Source organism: Paramisgurnus dabryanus, chromosome 19 (assembly GCF_030506205.2).
Source record: "Paramisgurnus dabryanus chromosome 19, PD_genome_1.1, whole genome shotgun sequence".
NCBI lineage: Eukaryota > Metazoa > Chordata > Actinopteri > Cypriniformes > Cobitidae > Paramisgurnus > Paramisgurnus dabryanus.
Window position 1 is genome coordinate 3,863,537 of NC_133355.1, and position 23,054 is coordinate 3,886,590.

Sequence of the window (23,054 nt, forward strand, 5' to 3'; positions counted from 1 at the left end):
TTTGGCAGACGTTTTTATCTAATGTGACTTGCAGTGCATTCCTTAAGTCTTCATCACTAAAGTCTTCATCACTTAAGTCTTCATCACTAGTTTAAGACCTCATAATGCCAGTCTCTTGATGATAGGATACAATGACAGTGTTGAGATGTATTGGATTAATCGCACTCATTTGTATTTTGGTGAACTATATTAAGCATTAAGTGGCAAACTATTTTGAATCATTTGTAATTGATGTATTTGTTCCTGTCAGAGTCTAAATCTTCTCTGCTTTTCTTGCGTGTCAAGTTGTTTTGATCAAATGTTTTGTAAAAACATATAAACTGAATGAAATAGTTGTTGTTAATTTCACTCACTCATAAACTTACGGAATGATGTAGTTGTGATGATTGATTGACGGGTCCTGAAGGAGGGAAGATTCTGTCGCGCGCTGCACGCGCGCCGCTCGATCTCATCTCAGTGCGCGTGAACTTCGCTGCACGCGATTCATTCACTTGAACTGATTCACTTCAGGCTCGAACATCAGGTAAGTGCGACTTTACACGACATAACACAACATAACACAACATAACATAACATAACATAACACGCTTCTGTTTATTAGGCTGGTCACAGAAATATATCTGTTGCGCGTGCTGACTGATGTTTGTGATGTTGTGCATGTGCTGAATGATGTTTGTGTAGTTTGTGATGTTGTGCATGTGCTGAATGATGTTTGTGATGTTGTGCATGTGCTGAATGATGTTTGTGTAGTTTGTGATGTTGTGCATGTGCTGACTGATGTTTGTGTAGATTGTGATGTTGTGCATGTGCTGAATGATGTGTGTGTAGTTTGTGATGTTGGGCATGTGCTGAATGATGTTTGTGTAGTTTGTGATGTTGTGCATGTGCTGAATGATGTTTGTGTAGTTCTGAATGAAGTTTGTGTAGTTTGTGATGTTGTGCATGTGCTGAATGATGTTTGTGTATGTGCTGAATGATGTTTGTGTAGTTTGTGATGTTGTGCATGTGCTGAATGGTGTTTGTGTAGTTTGTGATGTTGTGCATGTGCTGAATGATGTTTGTGATGTTGTGCACGTGCTGAATGGTGTTTGTGTAGTTTGTGATGTTGTGCATGTGCTGAATGATGTTTGTGATGTTGTGCATGTGCTGAATGGTGTTTGTGTAGTTTGTGATGTTGTGCATGTGCTGAATGATGTTTGTGATGTTGTGCATGTACTGAATGATGTTTGTGTAGTTTGTGATGTTGTGCATGCGCTAAGTTATGTTTGTGTAGTTTGTGATGTTGTGCATGTGCTGAATGATGTGTGTGTTGTTTGTGATGTTGGGCATGTGCTGAATGATGTTTGTGTAGTTTGTGATGTTGTGCATGTGCTGACTGATGTTTGTGTAGATTGTAATGTTGTGCATGTGCTGAATGATGTGTGTGCAGTTTGTGATGTTGTGCATGTGCTGCCTGATGTTTGTGTAGTTTGTGATGTTGTGCATGTGCTGAATGATGTTTGTGTAGTTTGTGATGTTCTGAATGATGTTTGTGTAGTTTGTGATGTTGTGCATGTGCTGCCTGATGTTTGTGTAGTTTGTGATGTTGTGCATGTGCTGCCTGATGTTTGTGTAGTTTGTGATGTTGTGCATGTGCTGAATGATGTTTGTGATGTTGTGCATGTGCTGAATGATGTTTGTGATGTTGTGCATGTGCTGAATGATGTTTGTGTAGTTTGTGATGTTCTGAATGATGTTTGTGTAGTTTGTGATGTTGTGCATGTGCTGATGGATGTGTGTGTAGTTTGTGATGTTGTGCATGTGCTGATGGATGTGTGTGTAGTTTGTGATGTTGTGCATGTGCTGAATGATGTTTGTGTAGTTTGTGATGTTGTGCATGTGCTGAATGATGTTTGTGTAGTTTGTGATGTTGTGCATGTGCTGAATGATGTTTGTGTAGTTTGTGATGTTGTGCATGTGCTGAATGATGTTTGTGTAGTTTGTGATGTTGTGCATGTGCTGACTGATGTTTGTGATGTTGTGCATGTGCTGAATGATGTTTGTGTAGTTTGTGATGTTGTGCATGTGCTGAATGATGTTTGTGTAGTTTGGGATGTTGTGCATGTGCTGAATGATGTTTGTGTATGTGCTGAATGATGTTTGTGTAGTTTGGGATGTTGTGCATGTACTGAATGATGTTTGTGTAGTTTGGGATGTTGTGCATGTGCTGAATGATGTTTGTGTATGTGCTGACTGATGTTTGTGTAGTTTGTGATGTTGTGCATGTGCTGAATGATGTTTGTGTAGTTTGTGATGTTGTGCATGTGCTGATGGATGTGTGTGTAGTTTGTGATGTTGTGCATGTGCTGAATGATGTTTGTGATGTTGTGCATGTGCTGCCTGATGTTTGTGTAGTTTGTGATGTTGTGCATGTGCTGATGGATGTGTGTGTAGTTTGTGATGTTGTGCATGTGCTGAATGATGTTTGTGATGTTGTGCATGTGCTGCCTGATGTTTGTGTAGTTTGTGAAAATGATGTTGTTGTGTTTATCTCTTCAGCTGTAAGGATGCAGGTTCGAGTGCTGTTTCTCCTGATTGTGACATCAGCACTCCACACACATGCTCAAGGTAGAGCTGTCTGTCTGTCTGTCTGTCTGTCTGTCTGTCTGTCTGTCTGTCTGTCTGTCTGTCTGTCTATACTTTATTCTAGTTAGGGCTGGATGATTTTTAAAAATTATTAGATTTTTTAACTAGTCAACTTGAACCATAACTACATCAAAACTGCACTCTCATTATATTTATAAGATGCAAGAACATCTGGTTACAGAAACTAAAGTTGTAATCCGAGTGCACTAAAAGCATGTTGATAACTTTCCATAAATATAAAATCAGTTCACTTCTATAAAATATAATGCAGTAATTGTTTATGAATATAATTGTAGCCTAAATGTGAAAACTAAAACTAAACCTATAGTTTTGGAGTTCTGAAATTTTGCCTTGATGGCTGCCGTTTAATTTTCAAACCGTGCTGTGTAATCAGATGATGTCTGCACTCTTTCACTATGACTCGAACTAACTTCTATTCTTAATCTTAAATCCCAGATTGAAGTAAAATTAAAATCGTGTCAAAACTTAAACTTGAATGAATTCTAGCTATTGATCTACTTGTGTTTGTGATTTGTTCCTATTTGTTTTATCATTCTCACATTGTCTATGAAAGAAGTGTGACATGTTTCAAGTATAATAATAATAATTAGGGGTGCGCCGATAAATGCTTATACTGTATACATTAATAATACCTGGACGATAACTCTTCTGAATTATATTATTCACAGCTATTTTATTACTACAGCTTTTGATCAGTAAGTCCTCATCAATCTGAAATCACTGCTAGTTTGAGGCGTTTATAACATATATAAACAAACATAATCATTAAACATACTCTTTATCATCATGAAAAAAACCTAAAGAACATCAATATAAATATATGCTTAAGACGTTTCCTGGAGCTGCGTGAAATTTCACAGTAAGACGCATAGCAAGCATCATCGGCCGAACGATCGGAGCATCCCTAATACTAATAATAATAAAAATTCATTACATTTATATAGCACTTTTCTGAGGCACTCAAAGAAGGGCTGTAATGATAAATGGCGTGTCCCATTAAAAATATTTGTCTGAAATCGATTCTGAATCGAAAGGCTCCGATTCTGTGTTTTATGCCTGGCTTGTGCGTTTTGGTCAGTAAGAAGTCCTTATCAATCTAAATCATTACGAGTCTATTTATTATGTGGATTTAAAAAGCAACACTCATTAAACAAAATCATTCAAAATATTCTTTATTATCATGAAAATACCTGAAAAATGGCAGCGATATAAATATTCCTATAGACATTACCTGGAATAGTGGTTGTAATGCTACTTCTTCTGTGGCACAAATGGAGTTTCTTCATGAGAGCGCTCTCTGGCTTTTGGGTGTGCCTGGATTTCACCGTAATTCATTCAAATTCATTCATTGAGAAAATGCGCATGTGCACGATAAATCGTTACAGCCCTAACTCAAAGCGCTTTACATATGAATGGGGAATCTTTTCAACCACCACCAACGTGCAGCATCCACCTGCATGATGTGACAGCAGCCATATTGCGCCAGAACGTCAACCACACACCAGCTTATTAGAAGAGAGGAGAAAGAGTGATATAGACAATTGATATATGAGGGGATGAATAGTAGGCCAATGGGACACCCCTACCAGTGATGCACAGGTTGATCCAAAATGAGCAGGTGCCTGCGGTCAACCTCGGTTACCCGTAGGGCTGTGCAAAAAATCGCCTGCGATTCTCATGCGTGTTTCATCAGTAAAGCCGGTTCATTTACTACACTGTGAAATACAGCTCTGAGAAGCTTCTCTGTGAACTACGGCTCTGTGTAGTAAATGTCGCTCCATCTGAAAGCAGCTGATGACGATTTACTTCTAATCAATGAACTGGCTTTACTGATGAAACACGCATGAGAATCACAGGGGATTTTTTGCTGAGCCCTAGTTTCCCCTAGGTTACGAGTCATCCATAAATATTTTGTATGATATTTGGGTCGCGGTCGATCGGGTCTTTAAAATGAAGAAGCCAATTAACAATTATAAAAATGTGGGCTAGAAAGCGGGTAGGGTACAATATAAATATGACTCCTCTTTTTTTTGACAAACATCCTGGGATTTTTAACAACCACAGAGAGTCAGGACCTCAGTTTAACGTCTCATCCGAATAACGGTGCTTTATGAAAGTATAGTGTCATCATCACAATACTGGGGTGTTAGGACCCACACAGACCACAGGGTAGCCCATAATTGAAATGTGAACTCTGCATTTAACACATCTCAGTGAGTAGTGATCTGAACGCATACACACATGTACACACACACACACACACACACACACACACACACACACACACACACACACACACACACACACACACACACACACACACACACACACACACACATAGACGTGCACATACACCCAGAGCAGTGGTCAGCTTCACCGCAGCGCCTGGGAGCAACTGGATTTGCTAAAAGCTCCTGTAATCCCCTGTAAGTGTGTTTATATTTAGTTTGTGTGTGTCGCTGATGTTTTCAGTAGCTTTAGGAGATGTTTTAGGGGAGAGCGATCACATTCCATTAGTTCACACTACAGAAAGACCTGGAGCTCATCCAGTGGACACGTTCAGATCTGTTACTCAAATACCTGCCATGTGTCTCACCTCAGGTGTCTACAGGATACATTGCAATCTATACTGACATGCATCACATGACAAATCTGCAAAAAAACTCATTTTTTAAACAAACTCTTTTTCATCCAGCTGGTTTATTATTATTATAAGCTTTTTTTGTTCTTAGTCTTCATGATCACACAAACATCTGTGGTTTTTAATAGTTAGTTATTTTCTTTAATGTTAGCCTACTATGTAGTGTAACATAAACTATTTGTAGGTTTCTGTGTGATATTTAGGATTATTTTTGCAATTCTGTTGTTGGCGATGTCGTGGCACAGAAATGTAACCCTTCACACGTTGTGTAACAGTCACATCACTTCATCTCATGTGCTTGTCAACAGTAAAGATGACAACAATTCAACATGTTTGATGATAATGTATGGGTTTTTTAGTCAGGTGACGTCACACTTACTAGAACCAAAATGCATTTGTATCTATCAAACCTGAAGAGTGTAATATACTTATGGATGTCCCAAGCCAATCACACAGTTCGATTTCAGGCCAATTGAGGCATTTTTAAACTGATGGATTGACAGACAGTATATATATAAACATAAATGAAGAGTAAACTGTGATCTTTGGAAACATAAGCCCTATTCGGACGGGATTAGTTTTACAGGGGGACCTCTGAGAAAATCGTGCTTCTCAGAGGTCCTCTGTGTTTTTAGTCCCGTCCGAATCGGCCATGTCTGTGTTTTTCTCTGACGACCTCCGTAAGAATTCCAGAGCAATTTACCTACTGTTTTTCGCCGAACTCAGAGGTCCTCTGAGAAATTTAATCCCGTCCGGATGCAAATGTCTGTGTTTGCCCGCAATATCTTTTGAAAACGCGGTTCATTTAGTGTTTTGGCCACCGTGATCTGCCGTAAGGTCTTACTAATGCGCGTATATTGTATTTCCTGAGTCCCATTCATTCAGATATGGATGTTTTTTCGCATTCGGCAAAATAAAAAAATAAATCAAGACGAGCTGAATATCAAACACTGTTAAGACTGGCCACTGTAATATCATTAATGTTATAAGAAACTCCGTTTAATGTTGTTCAACTCCGGAATGTTAATGTTAATTATTAAAGATAATAAATTGTTATTAATCATTATTTCTTCATTTCTTTGGGTTTATTATAAGCAGACAGTTATATAAAACACGTAGGCTAACGTTACTTTAGTAGGATTTGTATATTTTATTTTAATTTGTTAAAATTAAATTAATAAATTACATGTTCTGTCATAATTTTACATTTAAAGCAAAATATTAAACATTACAAACACGCGTTTCCAGAGCACGTGCTCTTCTGCAACGCCCAAATGAAGAAACAGACACTCCCATCTCTGGAATAGCCTGAGAATTTTAATCCCGTCCGAATCGGTACATAAAATCACAGACGTCCTGGGGGACACGTTGAAACTCAAACGTTGTTTGGAAAACTAATCCCGTCCGAATAGTGCTATAGAAGCACTGCAACAGGCCCTTAACATTAAAGGCGCTCTAAGCGAATAATGTGCGACGTCACTTCCTGTTGATGTTTGAACTGTTTTCAAACAGACAGAGCGTAGCTAACTCCTCCCCCTCCCCCTCCCTTCCGTGCTTTCATGAACGCGCCCAACCCCCACCCCCAAATCCTTCTTGTCGTTTATTGGCTGGAATACTTTGTTTTGTTTTGTGCTGGCTAGGTTTGGCCATTTGTTGATATTGCCGTTTGTGAAGCCTGGGTTGTCTACAGAGATCGCGTTTTTTTACAGTTTGATCAGCGGACAGGCAGCAAGCAGATAGTGAGGAGATGTTTCCGGTATGTAACAAAAAATGTTTTATGGTCTAAAACGCTTCAATTCGCTTAGAGCACCTTTAATGTCTGCATATTTGACACTGGGGTGAAATGACATCTTTTAAAATTCTTCTTATTGTAGTTTGAATGTGCCGAAGTAAACAAAAGCATCATTAAACAGCCACGGATGATGATATACAGTATAACATCATTATCATCTTACCATTGATATTACTACTGTACGGTGTTATTGCAGATCTAACAGAAAGATTTGTGAGGCAATTGAATGTTTTGATGGTATTTATTTATTTATTTATCAATTAGTCAGCAGAAGGATGATGTGATGATGCTGTTCATCCATAGCTTAAATCCAAAGGTTTGCTATTCCTGTCTGAGATGAAAGCAGGAGCGGAGCAGATAGTTGACATTATGTTCTGAATGGAGGACAATTTATCCATATAACCGTCCCAGGCATCTTTGAGTTTTCTCTTTGGTTTCTTATGCTGCTTCAGTTTGCTGGTTTGTTCACTTTTCATTTCTTTTATGCTCACAGTCAGTAAACATAGCTTTAAAATGTGATGCTAAAAAAACACATCTCTGACAAAGACACTTAGTGAAGCACTGCAGTTTATTTACAGACTTTAAGCTTTGGTCTACCTCACTTTTGAAAATTATCAGTATTAAAAAAAAATAAGAGTCATCTTAAAATGCATACAGTTGAAAATCAGATTTCAGAAGTCAGATTTTTTCTCCCTGTCGGCTCTGAACCACTGGCCTTAAAGCTACCAGCCTAACTCATATAAACTTCAAATATTGTTAAAGACAGGAAAACATTCAGTAATAAAATAATCAAAGTATAAGCAATAGCACAAATAAATACAACATGACAAACATGCAAATGAAATAAACAGTGCTGTTCAGGATTTTCTAATTGATTGATTGAACACTAGTGACATAAATTGAAGTGATGAAATATACTGCATAGTCTTCAGTGTAGAAATGAAAGACAGATTTTTATCTCGTAGTTTGTTTTTGTTTGAGTAACAATAAACACAGACCATAACTGGTTTATTTGGGTTGCTGGACACAAGTTTTTTGTTTTGGAACATATCTGACTATGTTTACAAGGATAATTGTGGCATTTTGAGATAATTTTGTGTAAAAATGTCTGATTGAGGCCAAGAAAACAAACTCATTATGCCTTCTGAATCATTGCGTGAGATGCGTCTGTTTGTCTGGCAAGGCTAAAACTCGTGCAAACGATAAAGTTTGTTGGCGACGCAGCACTCGTTCACACTGACCCCAGGCCATCGGGCACTCGTTATTGTCGAGCCGTGCGAGTGTCGGACAGCCTGGATGTGTTTTTACCCCGTTGAGAGAGAGAGAGGAGACTCGTTTTCAGACTCGTCCTGCATTAAGGTTGGTACTCTTGATACTGTTGTTATATCTCTGCCTGCTGCATCCGACCGTCCTCAAGAGGAAACATCATGAGCTCTTTACAAAACAACACGGCTCACATCAGCCTGTGTACGTCTGTAAAGACAAACCTGCCTGCTAACCGAGACACAAACACTGATTTGTGGTGTAGTGCACAGAATGATATCATACGAGTTTGTGTGCGTTTGCATGTGTGGATGTGTTTTAGCGGCTGGTGGGTGACTGTGGTCTTTTCTATTGTTGTAGATGAACAATCTACAACCGTCTCATGTCTCACATGAATGATTTATAAAAACTTTTTCGTTTTGGATTTCTTTCCAAAAGTCTCCCTCTCTTCTCATTCTGTGCCAGGTAATCTTACTCATAGATGAGGAAAGTGGGAAACTTGCTGTATTATAACATCTTTTCATCTGTTTGCCATTGAAACACACATGAGCTTGATAAACTCTTTCTCTGCCATGTGCACACTGCAAACTTATGAGATAAACTGCATTGAATCCTCTGTGTACAGAACATAAGAAGAAGAATATGACTCACAAACACACAATAATACAAACACACCAGTAACAATAAACATCTTCAGTTCTGTACACACAGAGTGATTGGGATGCACTTGTTGTATGAAACAGCAGTGTGAACGTGACTCTGTGTGTTTGATGATGGTTGATGTTCGATGAAGCTGCGTTCAGTCCATCAGATCTTTGCTGTCCTTCCTTTTGCAGTGTTGAGCCCCAGAAGGCTGCGGTTTAAAGTGTTGAGCCCCGGAGTACTCGCTGTGACCTGGAAAGAACCAAAGGGAGAGTTTGACAGCTACAGGCTGGTGTACAGCACTGACTCAGGTGAGCGCTCTGAACATCTCAAAGACTTCATTTAATGTAGGTTTTAAAAAGCAAGTGGCCATCTTAGAACTGAAGAGGGCATGTAGGGCTGCTTGATTATTTATTTTCATAAAAATCATATTCACGATTATTTTGGTAAAAATCTTATTCCCAATTATTTTGGTAAACCTCATAATCCTGATTGTTTTGGTAAAAATCATAATTCTGAATTATTTTGGTAAAAATCATTGGAGTGGTTTCCCGGACAGGGGAAACAACTTGGATTTAAACAACTTGCACTGAAATATCTTAAAATAGATCAGTGCCCTTTGTTTTGACTCAAAATGCACACAAGTAATGTTTTTAGTAAAACTACTAAAATCTACTATTTTATCGAGAAAATACTCAGCAATGCTGTTGAATTATGAATTTGCACAAGGGTGGTCTTAAAAAAATATTAAAAACACCACATAGACATCAAAACAACAATAAAAATCAGATTTTCCCCACAGGATTAACTAAAGACTTACTACATTTGGCACATAAAATCGTGGATACAGCTGTTTCTGGGACTGACCTATGAGGATAGTATTTAGATGTATCACACAATGTCATTTACTAAGTTTGCTGGTATTTGCGCCATTATTTAACGCCTGCTTCTCTTGGTAAATTATGTTGGTTAATATGGAAATTAGATTTTTGCACCTGTGTTTTTTTAACCTGAATCTTGTCAGTAAATCACCTGCACTCCCATCTCAAGCTAAATTCCAGTTTAAGTAAATCTGCCCCCCCTTTGAGTAATAGAGAAATAATCAACAAATCGCATTATTAGATCTATGATAGTTTGTCACGGGCCTTTCACATGACAACAATTCAAAACATTTTATTCTGAAACTGAAAGAAGAAAATGTGCATGAAGTCATTATGTGAATTATCTATACACCAGAAATAATAAGATCATGGTTTGTTTTCCTTTAGGAGGATTTGAGAAGGAGGTGTCAGTGAATAAAAATGATCCTAAAGCCGTCATCCAAGGGTTTGACCCCAGTAAAGAGTACACGGTGAAGATAATGACTGTTAGAGGAACAGAGGAGAGTAAACCTCTCACGGCCACGTACACAGGTGAGCAAATTATAATAAATACTTGACTTCTGTATGCTGATCTCAGATCATTTTATAAACACAGTCATGAAATCAGATATCACTTCTGTATATGCTTAAAGAATGCAGGACTGTTACATTTCTTAATGTCTGACATTATATTCCTGACAATGAGCAGAATACATTGAAGATGATTTGTACTAATGAGCTGCACGTGATGTTTATTGATTCATTATTCCATATAGATGTCATGATGAATGATAGATTATATTATAGTCTAAAGTGTCTTATATGAGTTTCTGTGATGATGTTTTTTTAGGTGTAGGGTCAGAGGTGAGTGAAGTCAGTGTACGTCAGGACCCCAGAGACCCTGAACATGACAGTCAGATCTCTGAAGGTGAGCCATAAACACTGCACACATTTGTCTGGCAGGAATTCATCCCAAAATTATAATCCAGCAGTCATTTCTCAACTCTGACAATGATAATTATAGCAATGGTCATGAAGCTGTAAAGATAAACACTGCATGTTGTGAAGGGAGGCACCGAAATTTAGACCAAAAATGGCATCGGTTTCAGCCAAAAATACCAACTGAAAATAAATGTCTCTCTGTCTCTTCTGTCAGTGCTAATCCATTATCACAGCGACTCTCATACTATACAATTATATGAAAACATTGTTTCAATATTAAGTCTTTTTGGCAGAAAGTGCATCCAGAATTTCATTTGGGTGCATCATTGTTGGTAAGTCTTTATTATATCTCTAAACCGTTAACTATTTTTAACCAAACTAAGAGACGGTCAAAATTTGTCAAGTTTATTAACAAATGTTGTAGAGTTTGGCTTTGTATTTAATGTAAATCATGAGATGTTTGAGTAAGTTGGCTAGTAAAAACACTTGGAGAAGGAGTGACGTGTGTAATTTTTGGATTATCTGTAAATAAAACTGAAGAGGATACATGAGCGACTACACATCATCAGGGCTTGACATTAACTTTTTTGCTTACCAGCCAAAGTAGCTAGTTGTTTTCCAAAGTTACCTGCCACTTTGTTGCTGGTAAAATACAGTTTATATTATTAAACTTGATTTTGGCATACTAAATTGTCTAATTGTACTCGTTTCAGCTAGATTAGATGCAGTCTGACCACCCAAATGAAGACTACATTATTTAGCTGGTAATATCAGATCCTATCATATATTTAGGTGCATGAAAAACATGCTAGTAAGGCATAAATAGATCAACTTATAATTAATACATTAAAAGTGGAGCAGGGTGTAGAAGGTTTACTGAAAAGATAAACAGAAAAACTCTAGACAAACACTTTAAATATTTATTAACAATAGAAGTTAATTTATAAGCTAAATCAGGGTTGCTGTTATTTAAGAGTTTTAATGGCAAATGTTGAGAGGGCATTATTGTTGCACAAAGTAGCCTACATTGAAAATTCGCGAACCTCTCCACTTCTGGGTTTCCTTTGATTTTGGACAAAACTAGGATGTGTGCATTCATGTATGTGCTATGAATTTCTCTCCGCTCTTGCCCAGAGAGTGTGCACACAATTTAAACCTCTTCAATCACTTCCATGCAATTCTTTGATCTTTCCCGAAGTGTACGTGTGTGCCCTCGGACTGCGTCCTCTTGTGCATTCGCAAATCCATCAGCTCTCGCGCTCTCTCTGGTAAAAAGGTGGCGCTTTGGTCCGCAACACGAGAGCGCGCGTCTCAACAAACGGTCTCCGAGCATTGCACTGGGTGCAGGGAGTGCTCATGGGAGTTATAGTTTCCCAGTGCAATTGTGCATTGTTTATCATTTCACTAACTTTTAAGAAAACTACAATAAAAAAATATATTCAACCAGCCAAAGTGGCTAGTCTACCTGCATTTGGTGGGTTGGCGGGTGTTAATGTCAAGCCCTGCACATCACGGTAATGGTTAATGTTTGTCTACTGTTTAAACCACATGACCTGTCATGATCATGTTTTAACAATAGATCTGTAGGAGAATCCATCTCAATACAGGTCGAATATCTGTAGGTTAAATCATTTTATTTCAGAATAATGAATCAAATGAAGCATCGGGAGAAAAAGATGTCAGATGTAAACGTATGTAAGAGTTTAATGTCAGATGTGAGGATATAAACAGACACACTTTAGAGGTTTGTGGGTTTTGGCTGAGAAAACATGACATTAGTGTAGAAAAAACGATCTGTTAAATATCTGTGTGTGTAGTTTATGCTAAATGTGAATATAGGACAGAATCTCAGTGATTTCCCATTCATGAATTAAAGGAGTCCTTTATTAAATTGTCATGTTGCCAGATTCTGATAGAAAATGAGTGCGTGCACGAGTCCACACTCGCTAAATACCTTTAAAATACTTTCACTGCCATCCTACATCATCTGTGTCTATATGACTCTCTGTCTCTGTGCCCTGTAGGCATGCAGGTGTGCCCTGAATCTCTCTCCCTCTCTACCTCTCTCGCTCTCTCTCTCTCTCTCTCTCTCTCTCTCTCTCTCTCTCTCTCTCTCTCTCTCTCTCTCTCTCTCTCTCTCGTTCTCTCTCGTTCTCTCTCTCTTTCTCAGGTAATTAGCTGATGTTTTTTAATGCTGCCCTTTAGTTACATGTAACTGTGACACAGGTTACATGATAAGACATGTGTGTGCGTTTGCGTGTGTGTGTCTGTAGGGCCACACTACAGTTTTCAGCCTCTTGATCTGTAAATGTGGTTATGATGTAAAACTGTTTGCCTGAGGGTCAAGGTTATAAGTCAGAATCATTAACACGCTACAAACTACCTCTCTTAACCCCAACTGACCCCAACACCCTGACACTGGCCCGCCTCTGACTCCGCCTCTGGTCCATCCCTGACCCCGCCTCTGACCCAGTGCTGACCCGCCTCTGAACCCTTAAACATGTTCCTTCACATTTATGTGCTTGTGTGTGTTTAAAGATCCTGTACGTATTTGAAGCTGTCACGTTATTTACATATCCATTCTAATACTAGTTAAAATTCAACTAATGCACAACAGTTTATTTCTTCATTGGCTTAATATTTAACTAATATAAAACTTCTGTACGATTGGAATGAGTTGTTATGTATGTTTAGTGTTCAAATGTCACCTGATTGATGTGTGTACTGCTTTATTGTGTCTGTGTGTGTTTACTTTCATTTAACATTAAAGCTTTGTTGTTAATTTTGACATCTATTGGAAGTGTGTTTGTGTTTGTAAGTTAAGATTTCTCAAGGCATACACTCCAAATGTGTAGAGACTTGATAAAGCACGGCATTATGGGTAATGTTAAGTTACAGTAAGACACTCTGAGTAAAAGATACTGAATAGTGCAGATGAACATGTTAAAACATGAACACCATAACACAAACACAAATGCACACATTACACGCACACACCCACTTGTTGCTGTGTTTTTGTTGAATTTAGAAGTCAAGTAAATGAATAGTATTTGTAATGTCTGCGTTTCAGAGTTTTTTTTAACAAATGTTTCTGTTTATTGGATCACACAGATTTGTGTTATTGAGGAAGAATATCAGACATCATGTTAGTGTACTGGAGACAAAGTCTCAAATAAAGACATTCCTCACTCCTCTGGCTCTGTTGTTTTCGTAATCACACACACACGCACGCACGCACGCACGCACACACACACACACACACACACACACACACACACACATTATCATGATACTGCAAATTCAGTATTTTGTGAAATTATTTGTGATCCTGTCTGTGTAATCCAGACTAAAGTCTCATAATCTACTGATGTGATCAGGAGCATCAGAGTTTGATTTTATTTATTGATTTTAATAATAAGTGTCGTGATCTTGCTCAGTCAGTATTCAAGATATCAAGATTATAAAAATGACTTTAGTTTGTGCTGATTTTACTCTTGAAGAGCTGAATAATGTCAGTGTTAACGTTATTGACCTCATGATGCTAGTAAACAGTTATTATAATGATGTATCCAGAGTTTTTGATTATTCATCTGACTTCATCCTATGTGTCTCTCTGTGTTTTTGTCTCTGTGTCTCTCTGTGTTTCTGTCTCTGTGTCTCTCTGTGTTTTCGTGTCTGTGTCTCTTTGTGGTTCTCTGTGGTTCTCTGTCTTGCTGTGTATCTCTGTGTTTTTGTGTCTGTCTCTTTGTGTCTCTGTGTCTTTTTCTGTTTCTGTGTCTCTCTGTGTTTCTTTCTCTGTGTCTCCCTGTGTTTCTGTCTCTCTGTGTTTCTGTCTCTCTGTGTTTCTGTCTCTTTGTCTTTATGCCTCTCTGTGTTTCTGTCTATGTGTCTCTCTGTGATTCTGTCTCTGTGGCTCTTTGTGTTTCTGTCTCTCTATGTTTCTGTCTCTGTGTCTCTCCGTGTTTCTGATTTTGTGTTTCCCTGTGTTTCTGTCTTTGTGTCTCTCTGTGTTTCTGTCTCTGTGTTTCTCTGTGTTTCTGTCTCTGTGTTTCTGTGTCTCTGTGTTTCTGTCTCTGTGTTTCTCTGTGTTTCTGTGTCTCTATGTTTCTGTCTCTATGCCTCTCTGTGTTTCTGTCTTTGTGTCTCTATGTGTTTCTGTCTCTGTGGCTCTCTGTGTTTCTGTGTCTCTATATTTCTGTCTCTGTGTTTCTCTGTGTTTCTTTCTCTGTGTCCCCTGTGTTTCTGTCTCTCTGTGTTTCTGTCTCTTTGTCTTTATGCCTCTCTGTGTTTCTGTCTCTGTGTTTCTCTGTGTTTCTGTGTCTCTATGTTTCTGTCTATGTGTCTCTCTGTGTTTCTGTCTCTGTGTTTCTCTGTGTTTCTGTGTCTCTATGTTTCTGTCTATGTGTCTCTCTATGTTTCTGTCTATGTGTCTCTCTGTGTTTCTGTCTCTGTGTCTCTCTGTGTTTCTGCCTCTGTGTCTCTCTGTGTTTCTGTCTCTTTGTCTCTCTGTGTTTCTGTGTCTCTATGTTTCTGTCTATGTGTCTCTCTATGTTTCTGTCTATGTGTCTCTCTGTGTTTCTGTCTCTGTGTCTCTCTGTGTTTCTGTCTCTGTGTCTCTCTGTGTTTCTGTCTCTTTGTCTCTCTGTGTTTCTGTCTCTGTGTCTCTCTGTGTTTCTGCCTCTGTGTCTCTCTGTGTTTCTGTCTCTGTGTTTCTCTGTGTTTCTGTGTCTCTATGTTTCTGTCTATGTGTCTCTCTATGTTTCTGTCTATGTGTCTCTCTGTGTTTCTGTCTCTGTGTCTCTCTGTGTTTCTGCCTCTGTGTCTCTCTGTGTTTCTGTCTCTTTGTCTCTCTGTGTTTCTGTGTCTCTATGTTTCTGTCTATGTGTCTCTCTATGTTTCTGTCTATGTGTCTCTCTGTGTTTCTGTCTCTGTGTCTCTCTGTGTTTCTGTCTCTGTGTCTCTCTGTGTTTCTGTCTCTTTGTCTCTCTGTGTTTCTGTCTCTGTGTCTCTCTGTGTTTCTGCCTCTGTGTCTCTCTGTGTTTCTGTCTCTGTGTCTCTCTGTGTTTCTGTGTCTCTATGTTTCTGTCTATGTGTCTCTCTATGTTTCTGTCTATGTGTCTCTCTGTGTTTCTGTCTCTGTGTCTCTCTGTGTTTCTGTCTCTGTGTCTCTCTGTGTTTCTGTCTCTTTGTCTCTCTGTGTTTCTGTCTCTGTGTCTCTCTGTGTTTCTGTCTCTTTGTCTCTCTGTGTTTCTGTCTCTGTGTCTCTCTGTGTTTCTGTCTCTGTGTTTCTCTGTGTTTCTGTGTCTCTATGTTTCTGTCTATGTGCCTCTCTGTGTTTCTGTCTCTGTGTCTCTCTGTGTTTCTGTCTCTGTGTCTCTCTGTGTTTCTGTGTCTCTATGTTTCTGTCTATGTGTCTCTCTATGTTTCTGTCTATGTGTCTCTCTGTGTTTCTGTCTCTGTGTCTCTCTGTGTTTCTGTCTCTGTGTCTCTCTGTGTTTCTGTCTCTTTGTCTCTCTGTGTTTCTGTCTCTGTGTCTCTCTGTGTTTCTGCCTCTGTGTCTCTCTGTGTTTCTGTCTCTGTGTTTCTCTGTGTTTCTGTGTCTCTATGTTTCTGTCTATGTGCCTCTCTGTGTTTCTGTCTCTGTGTTTCTCTGTGTTTCTGTGTCTCTATGTTTCTGTCTATGTGTCTCTCTATGTTTCTGTCTATGTGTCTCTCTGTGTTTCTGTCTCTGTGTCTCTCTGTGTTTCTGTCTCTGTGTCTCTCTGTGTTTCTGTCTCTTTGTCTCTCTGTGTTTCTGTCTCTGTGTCTCTCTGTGTTTCTGCCTCTGTGTCTCTCTGTGTTTCTGTCTCTTTGTCTCTCTGTGTTTCTGTCTCTTTGTCTCTCTGTGTTTCTGTCTCTTTGTCTCTCTGTGTTTCTGTCTCTGTGTCTCTCTGTGTTTCTGTCTCTTTGTCTCTCTGTGTTTCTGTCTCTGTGTCTCTCTGTGTTTCTGTCTCTGTGTCTCTCTGTGTTTCTGTCTCTGTGTCTCTCTGTGTTTCTGTCTCTTTGTCTCTCTGTGTTTCTGTCTCTTTGTCTCTCTGTGTTTCTGTCTCTGTGTCTCTCCGTGTTCCTGTCTCTGTGTCTTCTACAGTGGACATCTTCATGTGTAAAACTCCAGCCATTGCCGATATTGTAATTCTGGTGGATGGATCGTGGAGTATCGGCCGCATAAATTTCCGTTTGGTGCGGATGTTCCTGGAAAGTCTTGTGAAGGCCTTCTCTGTTGGATCAGAACATGTTCGCATTGGTGCGTCTGCAGACTTTTAACTATTTAAACTCTGTGTGTGTGTCTGAGTTGACTGTTATAATAGAGTTTTGTGCCCTGAATGTTTTTGTGATAAATGTGGTTAGCAAAGTACACACAGCTGCTTCCCACCGCATCACTTCCTGATGTTCTCTTGTGATGTCATAGTTTTCATGTGTTAAATTCTTTAAAAAATGCCTAATGTGTGTTTGTTTGTGTGTGTAGGGTTGGCCCAGTACAGCGGTGATCCCAGGATTGAATGGAATTTAAACGCTCACAGGACTAAAGAGTCTGTCATAGACGCTGTAAGGAATCTTCCTTATAAAGGAGGAAACACACTCACAGGTACACACACATAGATTTACACACACTCACACATACACGCGCACACGCTAACTCTAATTTAGATGACAATGATTTAAATGAAATTGTCACTGAATGTTTGTGCACACACACACACTCATTGTGTTTACAGGTCTTGCTTTGACATACATTTTGGAGAACAGCTTTAAGCCTGAATCTGGATCCAGACCTGATGTTCCTAAAATTGGGATTTTGATCACGGATGGGAAGTCACAGGATGATGTTCATTCCCCAGCTCAGAGACTCAGAGATTCTGGAATTGAGTTGTTTGCTATCGGTATGACAACATCAAGAATAAATGTACTGTAACTATTTGAGGTTTTGTGACTGACCGTGTGACTCTACAGGAGTGAAGAACGCTGATGAGAACGAACTAAGAACCATCGCCTCTCCTCCAGAAGAAACTCACGTTTATAATGTGGCTGATTTCAGTGTGATGAGCTCCATCGTAGAGGAACTCACAAAAACTGTTTGTGAACGCGTGAATGATCTCAGCAAAGAGATCAGCGGTTAGTTTCTGTCTCTTCTTCTAGAAAGATCTCTTTATTTAAGGAAAGTTCTTGCTTCAAAATGACTTCATCAGATCCATTACCACAGAAAACATTATGATTCCCTTATCAAAATCAAACATCATAGTTGTGTCCCAAAATAAAAATAAGTGCTAGCTGAAATGAAGTTTGTTTAGAAAAACTCTTTCCTTAAAGTATCTGATTGTCACGACAGTAATATTTGTGTGTTTGTGTCAGGTGAGACAGTGGCGTATACAGCGAGGTCATTTGATGCTCCCAGTAATCTCATTACATCTGAGGTCACAGCCAGAAGTTTTCGTGTGTCGTGGACTCACCCTTCAGGACCCGTGGAGAAGTACAGAGTGGTTTATTATGCTACTAAAGGATCCAAACCTGAGGAGGTCTCTGTCTGTCTGTCTGTCTGTCTGTCTGTGTATTTGTTAAATGTTGTGACATGTGTGATATGTGTTGTAATAACAGTTGTTTTGTTTAGGCGGTGGTAAACGGGAATGAGAACTCTGTGATGTTGACCCATCTGAACTCTTTGACGGAGTATGAGATCGCTGTGTTTGCCATCTACAGCAACTCAGCCAGTGAAGCTCTGAGAGGCAGCGAGACCACCTGTGAGGATCTGATCTGATCTGATATTATTAACTGATCTCATGTTTTAAACAGTCTGATCTATTAGTTTTTCCTGATTTGTTGTTCTAGATATTCTGATCTATTATTGACCGTATGTAATCATTTTTCTGTCTGATTGTCAGTGGCATTGCCGACAGTGAATAATCTGGAGCTGTATGACATCACTCACAGTTCGATGCGTGTGCGCTGGCGTGTGGCTGAAGGAGCTTCTGGGTACATGATCCTGTATGCTCCTCTGACACGAGGAGATGCTGTAGATGAGAAGGAGGTGTTACACAAACACAATCACAGGTTCGAGATTGTCTAACACACCCCTATGTCTGTATATTAAAGTGTGTGTGTGTGTGTGTGTGTGTGTGTGTGTGTGTGTGTGTGTGTGTGTGTGTGTGTGTGTGTGTGTGTGTGTGTGTGTGTGTGTGTGTGTGTGTGTGTGTGTGTGTGTTTAGGTCAAGGTCGATGACTCTGTGACTCAGGTTGAACTGGAAGGTTTGAGTCCTAAAACTGAATACACAGTAACTGTATATGGGATGTATGGAGAAGAGGCCAGTGATCCCATGACAGCACAGCAGACCACACGTGAGTCACAAACACAACACTGTCTTTCTGTCTGTCTGTCTGTCTGTCTGTCTGTCTGTGGTTAATATTTTCAGTTGTAGTAAAGCAGGAAAGAGTTCATTAGTTTTTAACCATGTGTATGATCTCACTCAGTTCCTTTGACTCCGCCTCGTAACCTACACATCTCTGACATCAGTCACAGCTCCGCTAAACTTTCCTGGGACTCAGCGTCTCGTAAGGTCAAAGGTTACCGTATTGTTTATGTAAAAACTGATGCTGTCGAGACTGATCAGGTGAGAATGCACACAGTGTTTTGGATGTTGTGATGTTGCTTTTCACCTGTCTGTTGACCTTCGACCTTCTGTTTAACCTCAGGTTGAGGTGGGTCCGGTTACCACACTGGTACTACGCAACCTGACTTCTATGACAGAGTACACCGTTGCCCTCTTCGCCATCTATGACGAGGGACAAGCGGACCCACTGACTGACAGCTTCACCACCAGTGAGAACACGCACGCACGCACGCACACACACACACACATACACACTGATGGTCTTAAAGAAAATGACTTAATTGTCATTTAGAGTGAAATCATTTTGAGCAGTAGGTTCTCGGTACATCGTCAGTAGGGTGTCAGTAGGTCGTCAGTAGGTCTTCAGTAGGTCGTTGGTAGGTCATCAGTAGGTCGTCAGTAGGATGTCAGTAGGTCATCGATAGGGCATCAGTAGGGTGTCAGTAGGTTGTCAGTAGGGCGTCAGTATGTTATCATTAGGGTGTCAGTAGGGCATCAGTAGGTTGTCAGTAGGTCATCAGTAGGGCATCAGTAGGGCGTCGGTAGTGCATTAGTAGGGCGTCAGTAGGTCATCAGTAGGGCGTCGGTAGTGCATCAGTAGGTCATCAGTAGGTCATCAGTAGGGCGTCGGTAGGTCGTCAGTAGGTTGTCAGTAGGGCATCAGTAGGTCATCAGTAGGTTGTCGGTAGTGCATCAGTAGGTCGTCACTAGGGCGTCAGTAGGTCATCAGTAGGGCGTCAGTAGGGCGTCGGTAGTGCATCAGTAGGGCGTCAGTAGGTCATCAGTAGGGCATCGGTAGTGCATCAGTAGGTCGTCAGTAGGTCATCAGTAGGTCGTCAGTAGGGCGTCGGTAGGGCGTCAGTAGGTCATCAGTAGGGCATTGGTAGGTTGTCGTTAGGGCATCAGTAGGTCATCAGTAGGGCGTCGGTAGGTCGTCAGTAGGTCATCAGTAGGGCGTTGGTAGGTTGTCTGTAGGGCATCAGTAGGTCATCAGTAGGGCGTCAGTAGAGTGTCATTAGGGCGTCAATACGTCGTCAGTAGATCATCAGTTGGTCTTTGGTAGGTTGTTGGTACGTCATCAGTTGGTCTTTGGTAGGTCGTTGCTATGGCGTCGGTAGGGTGTAAGTATGTCATCAGTAGGTTTTCGGTATGTCGTCGGTACGTCGTCAGTAGGTCTTCAGTAGGTGTTCAGTAGGTTGTCAGTAGGTCGTCTGTATGACATGTGTTAAGTATGTCATCATTATGTGTGTACACAGGTGTGGTTCCTCTGCCTGTGAATCTGAGAAGCAGTGATGTGTCCACTGATAGTTTTAAAGTCACATGGCAGCACGCTGCGTCTGATGTCTCTGTCTACCGACTCATTTGGAGACCTGCAGCTGGAGGAGAAACTAAAGAGGTACACAACCACACATACAGTATAATATATACACATGCTCTGACACAATAAAACCCTTACACACAGGACATCTTGTGTCCATAGTTTGAGCTGTGTTTTTTCTGCAGGTTCTCATTAATGATAACTCTAACTGGTACATGATCACGGGTTTAAAGCCTCTGACTGAATATGAAGTCTCTTTGTCTGGGATCTACAGCGATGAATCTGAGAGTGATCAGGTGGAGATTATTGAATCTACAGGTGAATCAGTACTGGATTAAATCAACATGAACAAACATACTATTATTAAATACTTTACCTTAAATGTGTTCAATTTCTTTCTTTCATTTTATTTAAAGTTGACAAAACAACAACAGCTGCCACAACGACCAAAAGCACACCTGCAGCCGGTAAAACACTTACATATGATTGATCACATGTCTGATCTGATGATCTGTCAGTCTGAATCATAAATACACTACATTTACAAAACATAAACTACACACATGAGCTTTCCTATCATAATGAAATAAACCTCACACTGATCTGACTGTCAGCATCGTACTGTTTTAAATATACTTGCACATTTGATGTCTTCTGATAGAATTGAACAATTTTACAGATTGAGTTTTTCTTTTCGCTCACGTGAGTGTTGAAATCTAATCTGATGATGATCACAGCCATTGTGTGTTTTTGTGTATTCTTGTGTGTGTGTAGTTGTGCGACAGGCTGTCAGGAATCTCAAGCTGAGTGATTTGACGACCTTCAGTATGCGTGTGTCGTGGGATTCAGCTGGACCAAATGTGCGTCAGTACAAAGTGTCATACATCAGCACAAGAGGTGACCGGGCCGAACAGCTGGTGAGTCTGTCTCTCTCTCTCTCTCTCTCTCTCTCTCTCTCTCTCTCATGGTTAAAGACGTTAAAGATAAAAGATTATTTCTCTTCACTGTGGATTGAATGTAAATGTTAATATTCTGTTTACTGAAACTGATTTCTGCTGATCTTCTTGAGTTCATGATCTTCTCAATCCCTGACATTTTGCTTTAAAACACAACTTTTTCAATACAAAATTGAAGATTGTAAAAGTATTTTGTGCCAAAGTCAAGTTTGGAAACCTGTGTTTAGGTCTTTATGACCTGACTTTCATCTTTGTGAGAGACCACAGAGTTATGCAGCAAAACTAAACTGAGCTTTTCTTCTCAGGCAATGGTTGTGAAATATGTTTAGCTAAACCTCAGGGTGCAAACTACAAAAACAATCTCCGTATCAAAACACTTTCAATCACTTGTGCTGGACTTTTGAGACAGAATGTTAAACATAAATATTATTCATCATCAGTGTTTCTCACAGATCTGAAATATACTTGCGGTGTTAGCCGGCGGTCATTACATGCTGACAAAAACTGGTCTACTACACATGACTTACAACCAAATATGTTGTGTGACCTAACACAAGACTTTTATAATGATTTCACCTGTAGCCTGTACAAAACTGTCACCGTTCGTCAAAACACTTTAAACCTCCCAGAACCCACCCTGTTTCTGCTCATCTCATGTTAATCTGGATTACCTATAGAGTAAATATTACATTCTTCATATTCCCAAAGAGTCTTTAGTTTTATCAGATTTATAAACGAGAGCTCAGCTCTAGTGATTGTTTCTGGAGAAACCCGACCCTCTCGAGGCGTCCAGCGTCAGGAGCGAGTCACGACACACACAAAACATAATCTCACTTTATTATCTCTGGATAACACATGATTTACTTCATGTTTGTGTCGTTTACATTATAAACACTTACACACCGATTGCCAACAAAACAGACATTTGATTCAATTTTAATTATCGCCTGCTACTCATGAACCGGTTGGTACTGATCAACAAAATCCAGCGTTCAACAAACACACACGAAAAACTCATCTGCTATCCCGAATAAACAAACTATATCCACTGTTTCCATAAGACTGGAAAGCTGAACAAGGCTTTCTTCTCCTTACATCAAAAACACACTTCTTCTTCTTTTGTGTCATTGTTGAGTCTTGTCATAAAACAAAGCTGTCTCGTGTAGTGATGTCTTTGACTTCAACTCAAATGAACAATGATTGATGTGTGGGCGTGCTTTTCCAGAGGAAGTTCCCATAAAAGGAATAAGGGGTCACTGATGCGTAACAGGTACCCATGTTTGAAAAAAACTTTCAGAAACGTGTAGGAAAGAGGAGGCCCAGAAATACTCCATCACACGCTCAAATGCTTT

The 23,054-nt window shown here is 39.8% G+C and overlaps 1 protein-coding gene across 3 annotated transcripts in view; it reads left to right on the forward strand.

Annotated features, from left to right (window-relative positions):
* The first annotated feature begins 385 nt into the window (after positions 1–385).
* The window catches only part of LOC135773742 (collagen alpha-1(XIV) chain), a 39,547-nt gene continuing 16,878 nt past the window's right edge, over positions 386–23,054 (forward strand). For 2 of the 3 annotated variants that reach the window (XM_065283502.2, XM_065283511.2), the window contains exons 1-19: positions 386–523; positions 2,539–2,607; positions 9,179–9,295; positions 10,253–10,396; positions 10,695–10,772; positions 16,914–17,069; positions 17,292–17,411; positions 17,542–17,706; positions 17,777–17,938; positions 18,176–18,339; positions 18,432–18,561; positions 18,703–18,848; positions 19,027–19,156; positions 19,289–19,428; positions 19,511–19,637; positions 20,685–20,824; positions 20,932–21,064; positions 21,163–21,213; positions 21,521–21,663. In XM_065283502.2, the coding sequence (XP_065139574.1) occupies positions 2,547–2,607; positions 9,179–9,295; positions 10,253–10,396; positions 10,695–10,772; positions 16,914–17,069; positions 17,292–17,411; positions 17,542–17,706; positions 17,777–17,938; positions 18,176–18,339; positions 18,432–18,561; positions 18,703–18,848; positions 19,027–19,156; positions 19,289–19,428; positions 19,511–19,637; positions 20,685–20,824; positions 20,932–21,064; positions 21,163–21,213; positions 21,521–21,663 (2,307 nt within the window). In that variant the 5' untranslated portion in view covers positions 386–523; positions 2,539–2,546. The remainder of the gene's footprint in view (positions 524–2,538; positions 2,608–9,178; positions 9,296–10,252; positions 10,397–10,694; positions 10,773–16,913; positions 17,070–17,291; positions 17,412–17,541; positions 17,707–17,776; positions 17,939–18,175; positions 18,340–18,431; positions 18,562–18,702; positions 18,849–19,026; positions 19,157–19,288; positions 19,429–19,510; positions 19,638–20,684; positions 20,825–20,931; positions 21,065–21,162; positions 21,214–21,520; positions 21,664–23,054) is intronic. The other variant, XM_065283520.2, reaches the window with a different exon arrangement.